At 35.5% G+C, this 16,224-nt stretch overlaps 1 protein-coding gene across 1 annotated transcript; it reads right to left on the bottom strand.

Annotated features, from left to right (window-relative positions):
- Nucleotides 1-11,866: 11,866 nt before the first annotated feature.
- Nucleotides 11,867-13,167, bottom strand: LOC105762161 (uncharacterized). The gene is made up of 3 exons (XM_012580062.1): nt 13,115-13,167; nt 12,241-13,033; nt 11,867-12,184 (listed from the first exon to the last, which is right to left on the bottom strand). The coding sequence occupies exons 1-3, from the start codon at nt 13,165-13,167 to the stop codon at nt 11,867-11,869; spliced, it is 1,164 nt and encodes a 387-aa protein (XP_012435516.1).
- Between the last annotated feature and the right edge of the window lie 3,057 nt (nt 13,168-16,224).

Raw genomic sequence — 16,224 nt, forward strand, 5'->3', positions numbered from 1 at the left:
CCAAGTTTAGTAGTATTTTATATAACTTTAACTCTTCCAAATTTCTTTATTTTCATTTGCATTGCTTTACTTTCCATATACATGACACACAAGTCATAAACATATCATTCAACCATGGCCACAAGCTAGTGCATTTAACCAAAGCCTTTTTTGAATTGATCACATGATAAGTCATTTAATAAGAAATTGCATAATTTAAATCTTACCACTCTTTCATGAGCACTAACATATTTTCACTTAAATACTTATCATTTCAATGCATCATATAAATAAACATATTACCATTCAACCAATAGCTTGACACTTGCCTAAGCATCAAACTACAACACTGGTTAGCGTACTTGCACATATTACATATAAATTCAACATTGATAAACTTATTTTCTCGACATGTCACACTTGAGTTTATTACTCGTCACAATATACATAATTTTCTTATATCAACATATCAAAGATAATCACATATTTACATGTCATGATACATATCATTCTCTTGCCGTTTCTTCATAAACATATATCATTCATTTCATTATATCAATATTTCATGTACCATCATTTTCATGAATTTCGTGTATATTTACTCTAGTAACAGTTCATAATCATGAATATACATAATTCTCGGTAAGTGTCATAGACATGTATTTTCCATGTCATGTTTCAATATATCAAGTAAATATCATTTCCATGTATTTCAGGTATATACTGGTAATAGTTCATTTCAAACTCAATGTTATCTTATATCAGAACTTTGCCTGTTGAATTTATTAGAAATATCGATGGATACACAGATAGTACCCTTGAAGTGTACAAACTATAAACCGTTAATTCATATTCGGGAGTGCTCCTTAGAGCACATAATCAGGAAGCCCTCTCTCGAGCCATATAACAGGAAGCTCCGGAGAGCCATTAACGGGAAACTTATACGGGTTTTATAACAGAAAGCTCATAAGAGCCATAATCAGGAAGCTCATGCGAGCCAATAACAGGTAGCTCTGAAGAGCCATTAATGGGAAGCTTCGGATAGCCATAAATTGGGAAGTTCAAGCGAGCCATATCGGGAAGCTCCGGAGAGCCATTAATCAGAAAGCTCACAAAGAGTTTTTAATTGGGAAGCTCCAGAGAGCCATATATCGAAATGCTCATAAGAGCTACAGTGTGTCTACAACACATGCAGAATCACAACCAATTGGGATGCTCGGAAGAACTATTAACGAGAAGCTCGCAAGAACCATATAACGGGAAGCTCGATAGGGCCATATATCGGGATGCTCATGAGAGCTAATAACGGGACGTTCTTTCAAGCTATGGTATGTCTGCAACATATGCAGGATCACAACCAATACAAGAACCCTGTATCCATCAAATTTTATTTATTCAATCGGGACTTAATATTTGTCGGGCATTGTCGGATATGCGATTAATTTCATATACATAACAACAATACAATCTCATACATACAATTCAATTAACACACGTGAATTCTCAATTTAGTTACATGAACTTACCTGGCTAAATTGCAAAAATACCAAGATTCAAGGGTATTTTGGTAATTTTCTATTTTCATTGATTTTCCACCCGATCTTGATCTAAATTAGTGATTTCATACAATTTATTAATTTAGAAAAAATAAAACAATTCATTTCTTGCAATTTGGTTATTTTGACTTTTTACAAAATTGCCCCTAAAGTTTTACTTTTATTCAATTTAGTCCCTGAGCCTAAAACATGCAAATTAGCCATTTTTAATGTAAACCCATACTAGCTGAATATTCATATATATTTTCCTCCTCCTCTCCATTCCACATCCTTAATGTATATATATTTGTTAGAATCTTTAGCTTTTAGTATATAACATGCTTATATGTTCATATCAAAGTTGTCCACTTGAGTCATAGTCACTAAATTATTTATATCTTGAGCTAAAGAATTCTAAATTAAGATCCGCTTGATGTTTTGAAACTAGACTCAAATATATTTCGACCATAAAATTTTTAGAATTTATAATTTAGCCAATAAGTACAGTAAAATCTTCAAATTTATCCTCGTTCATTGCTTTGACATCTTCAACATTTCTTTACTAAAATTAATTATATCTTAGTACGGGTTTGGATGATGTTTCTTTTGTTTCTCTTAAAATAGACTTATTAATAATTTAAACATATAAATTTAAACCCCTAATTATTTTTTACAATTTTTTATGATTTTCCAAAGTCGAACAGTGCAAACCCAAAATCAATCGACATTGTCTCATAAAATTCATATATCTCATAATAAAATTCTTTTGCTTACAACTTTTTCTTCTATGTAAAACTAGACTCAATAGGATTTAATTTAATACTTTAATTAACTTCTAATTCAATTTCTACAATTTTTGGTGAATTTTCAAAATCAGACTACTGTTGCTGTCCAAAATTGTTTTAGTGCAAAATGTTGATAACGAAGTTTATAACACCCTCCTTTCCTTTCTCTACAATATTTCCATCACTTCCTCTTACTTCCCTTCACTAACATATCAAGAACATAGAACCTTATATAAGAAAACTCTACTTTAACATCATTTTCATGCTTTTTCAATAATATCAAACTTAAAAATATATTGAAATCTTGATGTTTTTACCTTGTCCTATTAATTTCAATCTTTAACTTGATTTTTTTTTCTCTCCTCCAACTTCCATTTTCTTGAATCCAAGGTGATTTTCTTATTCTCCATTGTCTCCTTATCACTTTTCTCTCTTAGTCACCATGAAAATTTCTTGAAATTCTTGGTGAAAATGGTGGATTTTTGGTGAAAGGACCAAATCGTAAGGAAAATAAAATTTCTTTCTTTCTTTTCTCTTCTCACGTTAGTAGCATGGGAAGGATGAAGAGAAGTCTTTTTTCCTTAAATACTAAATAAAATAATAATAAAATATAATTAAAAGTCAAATTAAAATATTAATAAATTAATCTAAAATATCAACAACATCATCATTACTCTTCAAAATTATCTTCCTTGCTAAATGACCATTTTGCCCCTTATGATTCTTCAAAATTCCTCCTTTGACTCATTGCTCATTTTGGTAAAATTGTGATTTAACCCCTTCATACTTTTTTCACTTATTCAATTTGGTCCTAATTCATCCATTTTCCTTAGTTTCTAAATCATTCCACCCTTAAAATATTTTCACTAGTGGTCCTTCAATTTTTTCATATTTACACTTTGACCTCTCAAATTTTAAGTATTTACTCTTGGGTCACAAAACTTTTCTCACTTTTACAATTTAGTCCTTTCTTGAATTAATATATCATAATATACTTCCCAAATAGATTTGGTTGACATAACTCAAAATTTCCCTCTTGTCACTTTATTTCCTTATTTTACTATATCAAGAACAATATCACATTTTCTTACTGTAGAAACTTCCGGGGTATTACAAAAAGTATGTTCAAACTATTTTTTTTGTTACAATAACAACTGTGCTAATTGAATTAAATTTCAATTAGCTCGACTTGAGTATTTAGATTAAATAAATTAGCATTTTGTATGATAAAAATTATTTACTTTTCATATAATTCATATTCACAACTTAAGATTTCCTTTTAGATTTTTTTTTTTAAGATACTAAGCTACTTTTCTATAAACATGCTGTCGAAACCATTTTTAAGTTTGAAAAACTAGGATCGACTTTGAAAATAAAACGGGAGTCGCCACCGATCTTTTATTAAGGTGTGATCGGTTCACCATTAAAAAATAAATTTTAGGTTTGCGAGATTTGAGAAAATAGGTCTGGGAGTCGGTTATGCACGAGGAAGGGTTAGCACCCTCGTAATGCCCAAAATTGGTACCGAATTGATTGTTTAATGTCTTAGTGTCGAAAATTTGAAAAGATTTTAAAAATACAATCCCATGAAATGAAAGCTTAAATAATTGAATTGGTTAAATGGACGGACCCATTTCAAAGAAATAGACCGCCACACTCGATGAGTTAGAGCATAGCAATCCAATCTTGAGTTAGGTTTGTCCTTTCTAAAATTTTTAAACATGTTTTAAGAAGGATATTTGATGATTTAAGTCAATCGAGAAATCAGAATCCAGTAAGTAAGGGTTCAATTTCTCAAAATTCTTAAACATCAAATATTACCTTTATTTTAAAATCGAGATAACAAAATGTCATATCCAGTAAGTTAGGATCCAGCATTTTGAAATCTAAAGAATTTTATTTTAATAATTGTATGGTTTTAATAAAATGAACACTTGATTATCTTAATTCATCGAGAAGAATTGAAGCCCAGTACGTTAGGGCACAATTCTCTCGAGAACCTATGAACACCAAGCCCCCCTTTTTTTTAAAGGATTATGAAATAAAACGATCATGATGCTTTATTAAAATTCAACTCTTACAAATGGAACATAATTGAATAACGATATAATGTAAAAGATAAATATCAATTTAAACTTAAACTAGAAGCAATTAGACAAATAATAGGCAAATACAAACATTGACCTTAATCATATCGTATAAACATCCATATTAATAAATTTGAGAATAATGTCGTACTAAATATTAGAAAATGAATTAAAATAAGAATTGATTTGTTTAAAACATTTTTGAAGACAAAATTAAATATAATAAAACAATTTTAAAATGTAATAACAACAAATTATAATAAAAATATTAATAAATTTAAAATAAAAACTTGAAATTATACCAAAAGAAAAATACAAAGTTAAATAAATATAGTAGATTCAAAATATTATTATTAATATATTTAAAATATAAAATACAAACTAAAATAATAATCTATTATATCTTATGCACTCCCCTTCCATAGTAGACCACTCCCCTTCCATAGTAGACCAGTAGTATCCAAATCTCATGATCTGCCTGGCCATTGTAAAACCATTTGCATGGGTTCTGCAAATGCCCTCATGGACTTCCTCTAGGATCTTTCTAGCCTCCATGGCATCTACACATCTTAACAGCACTTGATCTTTCTCTCTTTTGTACAACACTTCCCCATCTAAGACATACTCAATGGCTATTCTTCTCAGCATTCTCTTGTCGTTTTCTGTCGCTTGGTCAGGGTATTTTCAATTCTTCATATACTGTAGTATACTCTGATACCAAGGGTGATCATCTTTTCCATCTTCTTCGATACTGTAGCAATGAGCCGGAACTTCATATATGCTCATCTGAATAGGCTTCATGATTTCTAACTTGTTCACCTTAATCATCGAGGCTAGAGTAGCCAGTGTGTCAGCCATCTGGTTTTCCTCTCGTGGGAGATAACAGAAAGTGATGTCATCAAACTCATCAATCAATTCAAGAACCAGTTCTTTATAACTGATCAACTTAGGGTCTCTGGTTTCCCATTCTCCTTTGAGTTGGTATATCACTAATGCGAAATCTCCATACACTCTTAGCATTTTGATTTTACGTTCAATGGCCGCACGAATACCCATAATACATGCTTCATATTCTGCCATGTTATTTGTGCAATCGAAGTCCAACTTGCTAGCGACAGGGTAATGATCTCCAGTTGGGGACACCAAGACTGCACCAATTCCATTACCTATGGCATTTGAAGCCTCATCAAAATTTAACTTCCAGATGTGGTCTATTCGAGGGTTTTCTTTAGTGTTTTCCATATACAATAAGTTCTCATTTGGAAATCAAAGTTCAAAGGCTCATAGTCTTCCAAGGCTCTGCTGGCTAGAAAATCAGCTATTGCACTTCCTTTTATAGCCTTTTGACTTACATATACTATGTCAAATTAAAAGAGCAGAACTTGCCATTTAGCCATTCTCCCATTTAAAGTAGTTGATTCCATCATGTACTTTAAAGGATCCAATTTTGAAATCAGCCAAGTCGTATGATACAACATGTATTGCCTTAGTCTTCGAGTTGTCCAAATTAAATCATAACACAACTTTTCAATGGACGAGTACCTCATTTCACAGTCAGTGAATTTCTTGCTGAGATAGTATATTACTCTTTCTTTCTTTGCTGTTTCGTCATGTTGGCCCAAGACGCATCCCATGGAACTGTCAAACACTGTTAGATACAATATCAATGGCTTATCTAGACTAGGCGGTGATAGTCTTAGAGCATTAGCCAAGTATTGTTTTATATTGTCAAAAGCTTTCTGAAATTCCTCATCCCATTCTCCCGGATTATGTTTCTTCAGAAGGTGAAACACTGGATCGCATTTCTCAGTCAATTGCGAAATGAACCAAGCAATGTAGTTCAACCTTCCTAGGAAACCTCGGACCTCTTTCTGGGTGCTTGGAGGAGGCAGATCTCGTATTGCTTTAAATTTATCAAGATCAATCTCAATCCCCTTCCTACTGACTATGAAGCCTAACAACTTTCCTGATATGGCTCCAAATATACATTTTACTGGGTTGAGTTTGAGCTGAAATTTTCTCAGTCTTAAGAACAATTTCCTCAAGACTCAGAGATGATCCTCTTCAGTTCTAAATTTTGCAATCATATCACCAACATAGATCTCAATTTCTTTATGCATAATGTCATGAAACAGGGTGACCATTGCCCTTTGATACGTTGCTCCTGCATTCTTCAAACCAAAGGGCATTACTTTGTAACAATATGTTCTCCATAGGGTAATGAATGTGGTTTTCCTCATGTCCTCAGGATACATCTTTATTTGATTGTATCCAGAAAAGCTGTCCATGAAAGAAAATAATGAGTAGCCAGCTGTGTTATTTACCAAAGTGTCAATGTGCGGCAGCGGAAAATTGTCTCTTGGACTAGCCTTATTCAGGTCCCTATAATCCATGCACATTCATACCTTTCCATCCTTTTTGGAAACAGGGACGATGTTTGCTACCCATTTTGAATACTTAACCCCCTGTAAGAACCCAGCATCGAACTGCTTTTTGACCTCCTCTTTTATTTTCAACATAATATCAGGTCTCATTCTTCTCAGCTTCTACTGAACTGGTTTGCAATCCTCTTTTATAGGTAAACGATGTACCACCATGCTAGTATTTAGCCCTGGCATATCCTGGTAGGACCATGCGAAAAAATCTTTGAACTCTCGGAGTAACTCAATGAGGTCATATTTTGTCTTTCGGTGATATCAGTTCCGATTTTCACCTCTTTTCCTTCCTCTAAGCTCACAATTTCTAATGATTCCTTATGAGGTAGAATTTGTTTATCCTCTTGTTCCACCATTCTCAACAAGTCCGGAGATACACCATATTCTTCGTCATTTTTAAAGTCATGAGATCCTTCCAAACACATGTCTTGCTCAAAAAGAGACTCCGTGTTTGAAACAACATCACTAATGTCATTGATATCTGAGGACCTATGGGGATACACCAAAGAATAGACAAAGTATAAATTTATGAATAATTATTTGTACGATCAGGTTATAAATGAAAAAAATATTTGGAAGACAATTAATCAAACGGAAAATATTTACTCGCTTGGAAAGAATAAAAGAATAATTGCTCAAAATGAATGCAAAGATGTATTTTATTAGGATAAAGATATTCAGACTTAAGCCTATTTCACAAAGGATTTCTTATGATTCTTAGGCTAAAAACAAAAATAATGTTTTGAACAATACTCTGAATAAGCTCTAAAGACTACAGGTATTTCTCCCGCAGTCCAATTGTTTAGCTCACTCCCAGGTTCGTAAGGGCAAATCTCCAGCAAGGACCTTCTTTCAGCTGTCTCTATAGCATTGATATGAACTTTTTCCAACATCTCTTCAATGCCTTCCCTTCTGGACACCCCTTGCTCAGGGTAAATAAACCCACCCGACACGAAGGATTTAGATATGTGAGGGAGGGTCAAAGGCTCCCACTTGACTTCCTCTCCGCTTAGACGTGCCCTTCTTCTCTTCTGTCTTTTCTCCACTTCTTTTCTCCTTTGTTTCATATTTGACTTGTAACCTAAGCCAAAATGATCCAACTTTCCCTTCAGCATGGGTGCTTGAACCCTTCCTTGAAGGTATTTTCCCAACCCTTTCCCTGGCGAAGCTCCTTTTCCTACCATCATCTGCAGACCCATCTCAGTAGTCTTGGATATCTTTGGTACCAGGATCCTGTTTCCTTCAGCGATAAACGTTGCGTTCACAAATTCCAAGGACCGAAAAGAACATTCCACTGCCTCATCATTGGTCTCTACATAAGGTGCATCACCCGTTACCATCGCCATAATATCCTTCTCTGCACTTATTGTTACCAATCGACCCTCTGATATTAGCTTTACCTTCTGATGTAACGATGAAGGTACTGCCCCTGCCGAGTGTATCTACAGTCTCTCCAATAAACAATTGTAGGAAGGCTTAATATCCATTACTAAAAAAGTCCACCTCATAGGTAATTGGGCCAATTTTTAATGGTATTTCAATTCTTCCTATAACCCTTCTTTCCGTTCCATCAAATTCCCTTACTATATTCTGGCAGGGTTTCATATGTGAACTGTCCACAGGTAATCGATTAAGAGTGGACAAAGGCAATATGTTTAATGCGAATCTATTATCGATCAAAACCCCCGGTAATGTGTCCTCCTGACATCAGGTAGTAATGTGTAGAGCTTTAGTAGAACCCCTACCTCCAGACGGTATTTCATCATCGTTGAAGAAGATAAAATTGTCAGCACTTATATTGTTGACCAAGCGATCCAATTTATTGACTGAGATGTCCTCGGCCACATATGTTTCGTTTAGTACTTTCATCAACGCACTTCGATGTACTTCTGAACTTAGGAGCAAAGCTAATACAGAAATATGGGCTGGTTGTTTGTGCAGTTTCTCCACAACACTGTATTAACTGTGTTTCAAAAACTTCAAAAACTCATTTGCTTCTTCCCCTTTATTGGTTCATTAACCAATAGCTCAGATTCCACCGCCTTCCCTTTCCCCTGTTCCACCGTCGGAGTCTTTTCTCTTGGCAATTCTGCTTGAGTGTCATAACGCTTCCCATAACGTGTATAAAAACCCCTTTCATGGTATTCTTTTACCATATTGCCCTCAACTTCTTTTCCTGGAATTGTCACATTGCATCCGTAATTCCACGGGACCATTTTGTCATCCTTATATGTGAAACTTGACTGTTTCATTATTACAATTTTTGGTGTTACCTGAGCCCTAGCCTCATTACTCTTAGGGCGTGAGATAAATGACTATAGGACCTCATCTCTTTGTTATCCATCATGTTTTGAACCAAAGCCCCGAATCCTTCATATTCTTGGATTTCGTGCCCTGTTTTATGGTGGAATTTACAATAATTTCCCATCTCATACCCTTCCTCCAGATCTGAAATAACTAACCCTCTTTTTGCCATCTCTTTCCATACCTGTTTCAATGGAGTTCTTACTTCGGCGATGTCAGTCTTGACTTCTTCCCCCGTACCTTCGCTCAACATATTCACTCCCTTATCATCATGATTGGGTAATGGACCTTCTGTGCTGGGTGAGTCATCAAATTTGACAACACCCAATTTTATAACTCCTTCTACAACCTTCTTGAAAGCGGTACAATTTTCTATTGAGTGTCCTGAAATCCCCGCATGGTAGTCGTATTGTGCGTTCGTGTCACACCATTTTGGATACGAGGGTTGTAGAGGATTCAAGTAACGATGAGCAACATTGAAACGGGTTGATTGGTATTTTGCCTCATTCCTGATTCTTGTTTCGATGAGCCTTGTTGATTAGCAACCATCTTCCCCGGTTGATTCACTGTAATTGATTTACTGTATACGTTCACATTGTTTACTTCACCTTCTCTTTTCTTTGAAGCTGACCTTCGATTATTCTTCCCACTATCTATTTTTCCACTTTTAATAGCATGTTCAATCATTTCGCCATTCATGATTATATACGCGAAACTCTTTGAGGCACTTCCTAACATGTGCGTGATAAACGGCGACTTCAATATGTTGATGAAAAGCATCGTCATTTCTTTTTCCAAAAGTGGTGGCTGAACTTGAACTGTAATCTCTCTTCACCTCTGTGCATACTGTCTAAAACTTTCTTTTGATTTCTTTTCCAAGTTCTGCAAAGTAATTCTATCAGGCATTATTTCAGATACATGACTTTACTGTCTCATAAAAGCCTGCGCCAAATCCCTTCAAGTGCTGACTTTGGGCCTGCTCAACTGGTTATACCATTTAGACGCCGCCCCAATGAGGTTATCCTAAAAACAATGTATTAACAGCTGATCATTGTTAATGTACCCAGTCATTCTCCTACAGAACATTGTAATATGGGCTTCAGGGCAACTGGTCCCACTATATTTCTCAAATTTCGGCATCTTAAACTTGTAAGGAAGTACCAAATCCGGAACCAGACTCAGATATTTTTCATCTATTCCACGATAACTTTCAATGTTTTCTATTGCCTTAAACTTCTCTTCAATCCATTTCCATTTCTCCTCAAACTGTTTTGGTAATTCTCCCTTTTCTTTATCCCTTTCATCTACTTCATCGAAGTCCGGGACAGCAAGATTAACTGGATTTTCACCAGGGTTAGAACCTGATCCAGCTTGGGAGTTCATCGGTATTGGAATATCAGCTTGAAACCGCTGAGGCCTTATTGAAACAGAGGATCTACGCGGCGGCATCTCAGTCTGAAACTGCGCATGCGAAGGTGTAAAGCCTGGAGGGTAGGTGGGTCTAGTCTTATCTTCTTGTTCATCATTAATCATAGGGCATTTCCCTTTTTTTATTCCTTTTAATAATTGCATCAGCTCAGTCATCATGTCCTTTTGAGACTCCAGCACTTTTTCTGTCATGTCCTGTTGAATTTTTTCAAATTGCTCCTTCATTTGCATCTGTAATTGATCTTGCATTTCCTTTTGAAGTCGCTCCAACTTTTCCAATCTTTGATCCATAATTCTTGATTTTGCACGGGTACCGTAGCGGTGTTTGGTTGATGAGTTTTTACCGGTTTCCAGATTAACTGAAGCACAATTTTAACCAATTAAAACCCCTTTTTAATAATCTTGAATGCATATGATGACATGTAATACAGATGCATGAAATGAATGCAAAAAGGAGCGTCAATTCTGATTCAATTCTTCTTAGAAAACTTTATTGATAAATAAAATTCTTTACATAAAATGGATTACAGACATTGCTTTGCACTAATGCTCAGAGCCCTAACTTCTTTCAACAATGAAGCTAACTCCTGACCCCGGTCCCATTCTAGTTCATACTTTACACTTAAAACATCAGACTGAATCGCCATTGTTTGCAAATGATCAACTACCTCCCGAACCTGAGCAATAGCTCTACCCATAATGTAATCCCTGTTCTGAAATTGTTTCTGTGAATGATGAAGTTGCTCCCTCCAACGCTCTTCGTTTCCTTCCAAGGATTCGATCCGTTGTCTACAGCCTTGTAATGTGTACTACAATTCTTCTACCCTCTTTTTCAATTCTTCAATCTTGCACAGACTTGTCTTTAATTCCACTACAGAATTACGACTTCTATACGCAGCAAGTGATCTCTCGAGTTCTGCTATTCTAGCTTTCAAGTCCGCTTGATAGTTTTGAGTTTCTAACACCTGCCGCTCTAAGGTCTCTTTCTAAACTTGAGTCTCCCGAGACTTTCTTTCCCACTGATCGGCTTTGCTTCTTTCTTCCTAGATCTCCTGTCGCCACTGCTCTGAAGTCTTTCCCAGCCCGGCAGTTCTCATTGATACTCATAACCTCTTGTAGTCCGTCTTTAACCTATCGAGATCCTCCTCTACTTTATTCTTCTCATTCTATAATTTTTTAGCTTCTAATTTTTGGACGTCGACGTCTAGCCTCAAATGCATCTTCTCTTCTTCCAACCACTCTATTTTCTTTTCAAGTTCTAAATTCCTCTTTTCAAAATCTCGTTTTATAATCTCCAACTCTGATGGGATCACTTATAGATACTCTTCCATTGGTCGAACACTCTCCAAGTTTAACTCCGGGATGTTATCATTAATCCTTTTATGTCGCCACTCACCGTACTCTGGAGTTGTCATCGAACCCACAGCTAGCCTTTTCATCCTGTGAACCTGATTCCAAGCCTGAGAAATTTCTTTCACCTTTTTCTTGTAATTGTCTCCTCGGTACGAGAACTCACATTGAGCTAAACCATACGTTGCCGACACAAACTGTCTTGAATTGTATTGCCTTAGGACCACCAAAGGTGCATATCCGACGGCTCCCCAAATCCCAAGCAACGGAACCCAATCAAACTTCCACAACGGTAAAGAATTCCATCAGGAATCAACCAATGAGCTCTCCATTCCACATCATCCTCTTGAAGATTTTGCAGAATTGCTATCCAATTTTCTTCTGATATATCGTCCCTTCTGAGGGTAGCCACTATCTCCTTTAACGGAGAGTAATACTCAGAGAAAACCCGATACGAAACTTTGTCAACCTTCCAGAAATGACTATGGAACCAAGCTATCAACAGTTGCGCACAATCTATAAATCTGCCTTCACCAGCTCGCCTACACGCATTCAAAGATCTAAACGTTTCAGCCAAAATTGCAGGAACAGGTGTGACCCATTTACCCAACCGATCAAAAAGATCTAAAACAGCTTCGTCAACATGCCCCAGTGCCCTACGGAAAATCACTAACCCGTAGATACTCAAAGCAAACACATCAACCTTCTTTTTTCCATCAAGATGTGCTAGGATCAAGTCTCGCAAATTCCTCCATGGGATACATTTACACTTGCCCTTCTGTTTAATCCTGGACGTGATCCATTGTTCGCTCATTCCCGTAATACTCATTAATTTCTTCCAAAATGCTGGGACATATGCGGCTTTGGAATATGCTTTATCAACCTGAAGCCTAGGGCAGTGCAGTAAAGCCGTATATTCCCCTACTGTAGGCACCAAATCTACATTCCCAAAAGTAAAACAGCTATATGCAGGATTCCAATATTGAGCGAGAGCGCGAAACAGTCGCTCATCCACCTTGATGCTAAATAAGTACGGCAAGTCCCCATAATTAGAGTAGAACAACTGATTGGTTTCATCATCCCACCGATTCCAAATCTCACTTAACTCCTGACGGCTATTTTGCGTCACACTAATACGAGTGTAGTCTTAAAGCTCTGACACATAATCCTTAGCTAGACTGTCTCCCTTTTCCAATTGCACTTTCTCTGACCATATACGGACAATGGCATTGTCTTCCACTTTATCAAGAAAATAGTTTGCCATGACAAATTTCTAATTTGGTGACTGAACTCGAATCGATACTCCTTGAAATATGCAATGACATGCAACATATCAACAAAACACAAACAAGTCAGTATAACACCACAACAATTCAAAGCAAGTATAAGAAAATCAAGCATCTATCCGGGTAATCGCTAGAGGTTGGAATAATTCTAACCAGGTTGGTCTCCTAAGTCAGCTATATGAGGTTTGGTTCTAGAGTCAAGGTACCTGAACCAGCAGATTCCTCGATCTTCACCCATTATAGGCTCATATAGACCGAGTTCGGTTCAGGGGAATACATTTCCCTATGGCTGCACGGAGATGAAAATCTCACGAAGACATAGGTACGGATGTATCCCGAAAGTGATCCACTATCCTGCACGGATGTGAAAACCTCACGAAGGAGTAGCTTCTCACTCCCACTTAGAGGGGTAAGACAAAAATAGCCTTCATGCAATATGATGACAAAATATAAAATTCAATTTACAGTAATCATGTAAACAAATGCAAACAGTAGATCGTAGTTTTTCAAATCAAATTTTTAATTTTCGACAATAAGACAAAAACAATCAATTTTACGGCCTGACTCTCTTATTTTGTTCCCCAGTGGAGTCGCCAAGCTGTCGAAACCATTTTTAAGTTTGAAAAACGGGGATCGACTTTGAAAATAAAACCGGAGTCGCCACAGTTCTTTTATTAAGGTGTGATCGGTTCACCATTAAAAAATAAATTTTAGGTTTGCGAGATTTGAGAAAATAGGTCCGGGAGTCGGTTACACACGAGGAAGGGTTAGCACCCTCGTAACGCCCAAAATTGGTACCGAGTTGATTGTTTAATGTCTTGGTGTCGAAAATTTGAAAAGATTTTAAAAATACGATCCCATGAAATGAAAGCTTAAATAATTGAATTGGTTAAATGGACGGGCCCATTTCAAAGAAATAGACCGCCACACTCAGTGAGTTAGAGCGCAACAGTCCAATCTTCGGAGTTAGGTTTGTCCCTTTCTAAAATTTTTAAACATGTTTTAAGAAGGATATTTGATGATTTAAGTCAATCGAGAAATCAGAATCTAGTAAGTAAGGGTTCAATTTCTCAAAATTCTTAAACATCAAATATTGCCTTTATTTTAAAATCGAGATAACAAAATGTCGTATCCAGTAAGTTAGGATCCAAAATTTTGAAATCTAAAGAATTTTATTTTAATAATTGTATGGTTTTAATAAAAATGAACACTTGATTATCTTAATTCATCAAGAAGAACTGAAGCCCAGTAAGTTAGGGCACAATTCTCTCGAGAACCTATGAACACCAAGCCCTTTTTTTTTTAAAAGGATTATGAAATAAAACGATCATGATGCTTTATTAAAATTCAAATTTTACAAATGGAACATAATTGAATAACGATATAATGTAAAAGATAAATATCAATTTAAACTTAAACTAGAAGCAATTAGACAAATAATAGGCAAATACAAACATTGACCTTAATCATATCGTATAAACATCCATATTAATAAATTTGAAAATAATGTCATACTAAATATCAAAATAATATTAGAAAATGAATTAAAATAAGAATTGATTTGTTTAAAACATTTTTGAAGACAAAATTAAATATAATAAAACAATTTTAAAATGTAATAACAACAAATTATAATAAAATATTAATAAATGTAAAATCAGAACTTGAAATTATACCAAAAGAAAAATACAAAGTTAAATAAATATAGTAGATTCAAAATATTATTATTAATATATTTAAAATATAAAATACAAACTAAAATAATAATCTATTATATCTTAAATTATAATAATTGTAGATTAAAAAACATCAAAATCGAATGTTACAAAAATGTTAGATTTTATAATATGTGAAAATAGGATTAAATATTGTTGATTTTAAGAAAGAAAACCAAATTTATACTAAATCAAAATTTATTTCAAAACTAAAGGACCAAATCAACAATTAAACGCAAACATTGAGATAATTTCAATCAATCACAGAAACGACCCCGTTTAAGCTTGGGTCTAAATGAAAAATAAGTTAAATACACAGTATAAATTGCAAATAATTAAAGAAATCAAGTCGTAATTTCGATAAACATGCAGGGACCTATTGAATAAATAGACCAGACGATCCTTAATGAGCGGATCTTTCCCGGATCGGGTCTTCAAACGACGCCGTTTCAGAGCCATTGCATTGACTCTAAACGACAACGTTTTAAAATCGTGCTTAAAGGTAAAAAACCCTAAAAATCTATTCACTTTGAAAACCTAAAGGGGAACCAATGTTCCCTGCGCCGTTTGGTGTTCAGAGGGCAATCGAATGGCTGCCGATTCAAGCCCGTTCTCCGATGACGACAGAGAGGGCCTGAATCCCGTCACCAGGTGCGTTCTCTCTTTTCTCTTTACTGTTTTCTCTCTTAACTAATGACTATTGAACACAAAAAAGAAAAGAAAAAGAAAAATAATGAAGAAAAGAAACTCGAAATCACCTTTTAATATTTTTTCTTTGTATTCTGAATGTGCGCAATTCTTTTACAGCGTTCGAATCGGTCTTCTTATAGCCCGATTTACAGAAAAATAATGAGAATAAAAAAAAGGGTTCCCATATTCTGTTCTTTTCCTATTTGCTGCTGCTTCCGTGTGTTTTTTTTTTGCAGGTATTTGGCCAACGTGGAGGTACGGAAGTGGCCGTACGAAGTCGCGCGTGGCTGGGAGGCGTGGTGGTACACGTGCGAGGGCAATTGCTGCGGCGCTGGATGTTGCGTTGCTGCCCTAGGGTTTCTGATTTTCTTTGGTGTTGGGTTGGGCCAAGTTAGGTTTTGGGTTAGGTATCAGGCCACTGTAACTGGGTCAATCAGGTTTAGTGTTCTGGTTATAGGCATTTGGGCTAATTGGGACTTTGAATTTTGTAATCGGGTTTGGGCTTTTGTTTGTAACCTGGACTGATGTTATGAACATTTAAAATTTGTTCTTATGTTGGTTTTATTTATTTTATTATTTTTTTATCGGGTCGGGCAAATTGGGCCTATTACACATGCTAATGTGATTTTC

The sequence above is a fragment of the Gossypium raimondii genome, chromosome 12 (assembly GCF_025698545.1).
Source record: "Gossypium raimondii isolate GPD5lz chromosome 12, ASM2569854v1, whole genome shotgun sequence".
Lineage (NCBI taxonomy): Eukaryota > Viridiplantae > Streptophyta > Magnoliopsida > Malvales > Malvaceae > Gossypium > Gossypium raimondii.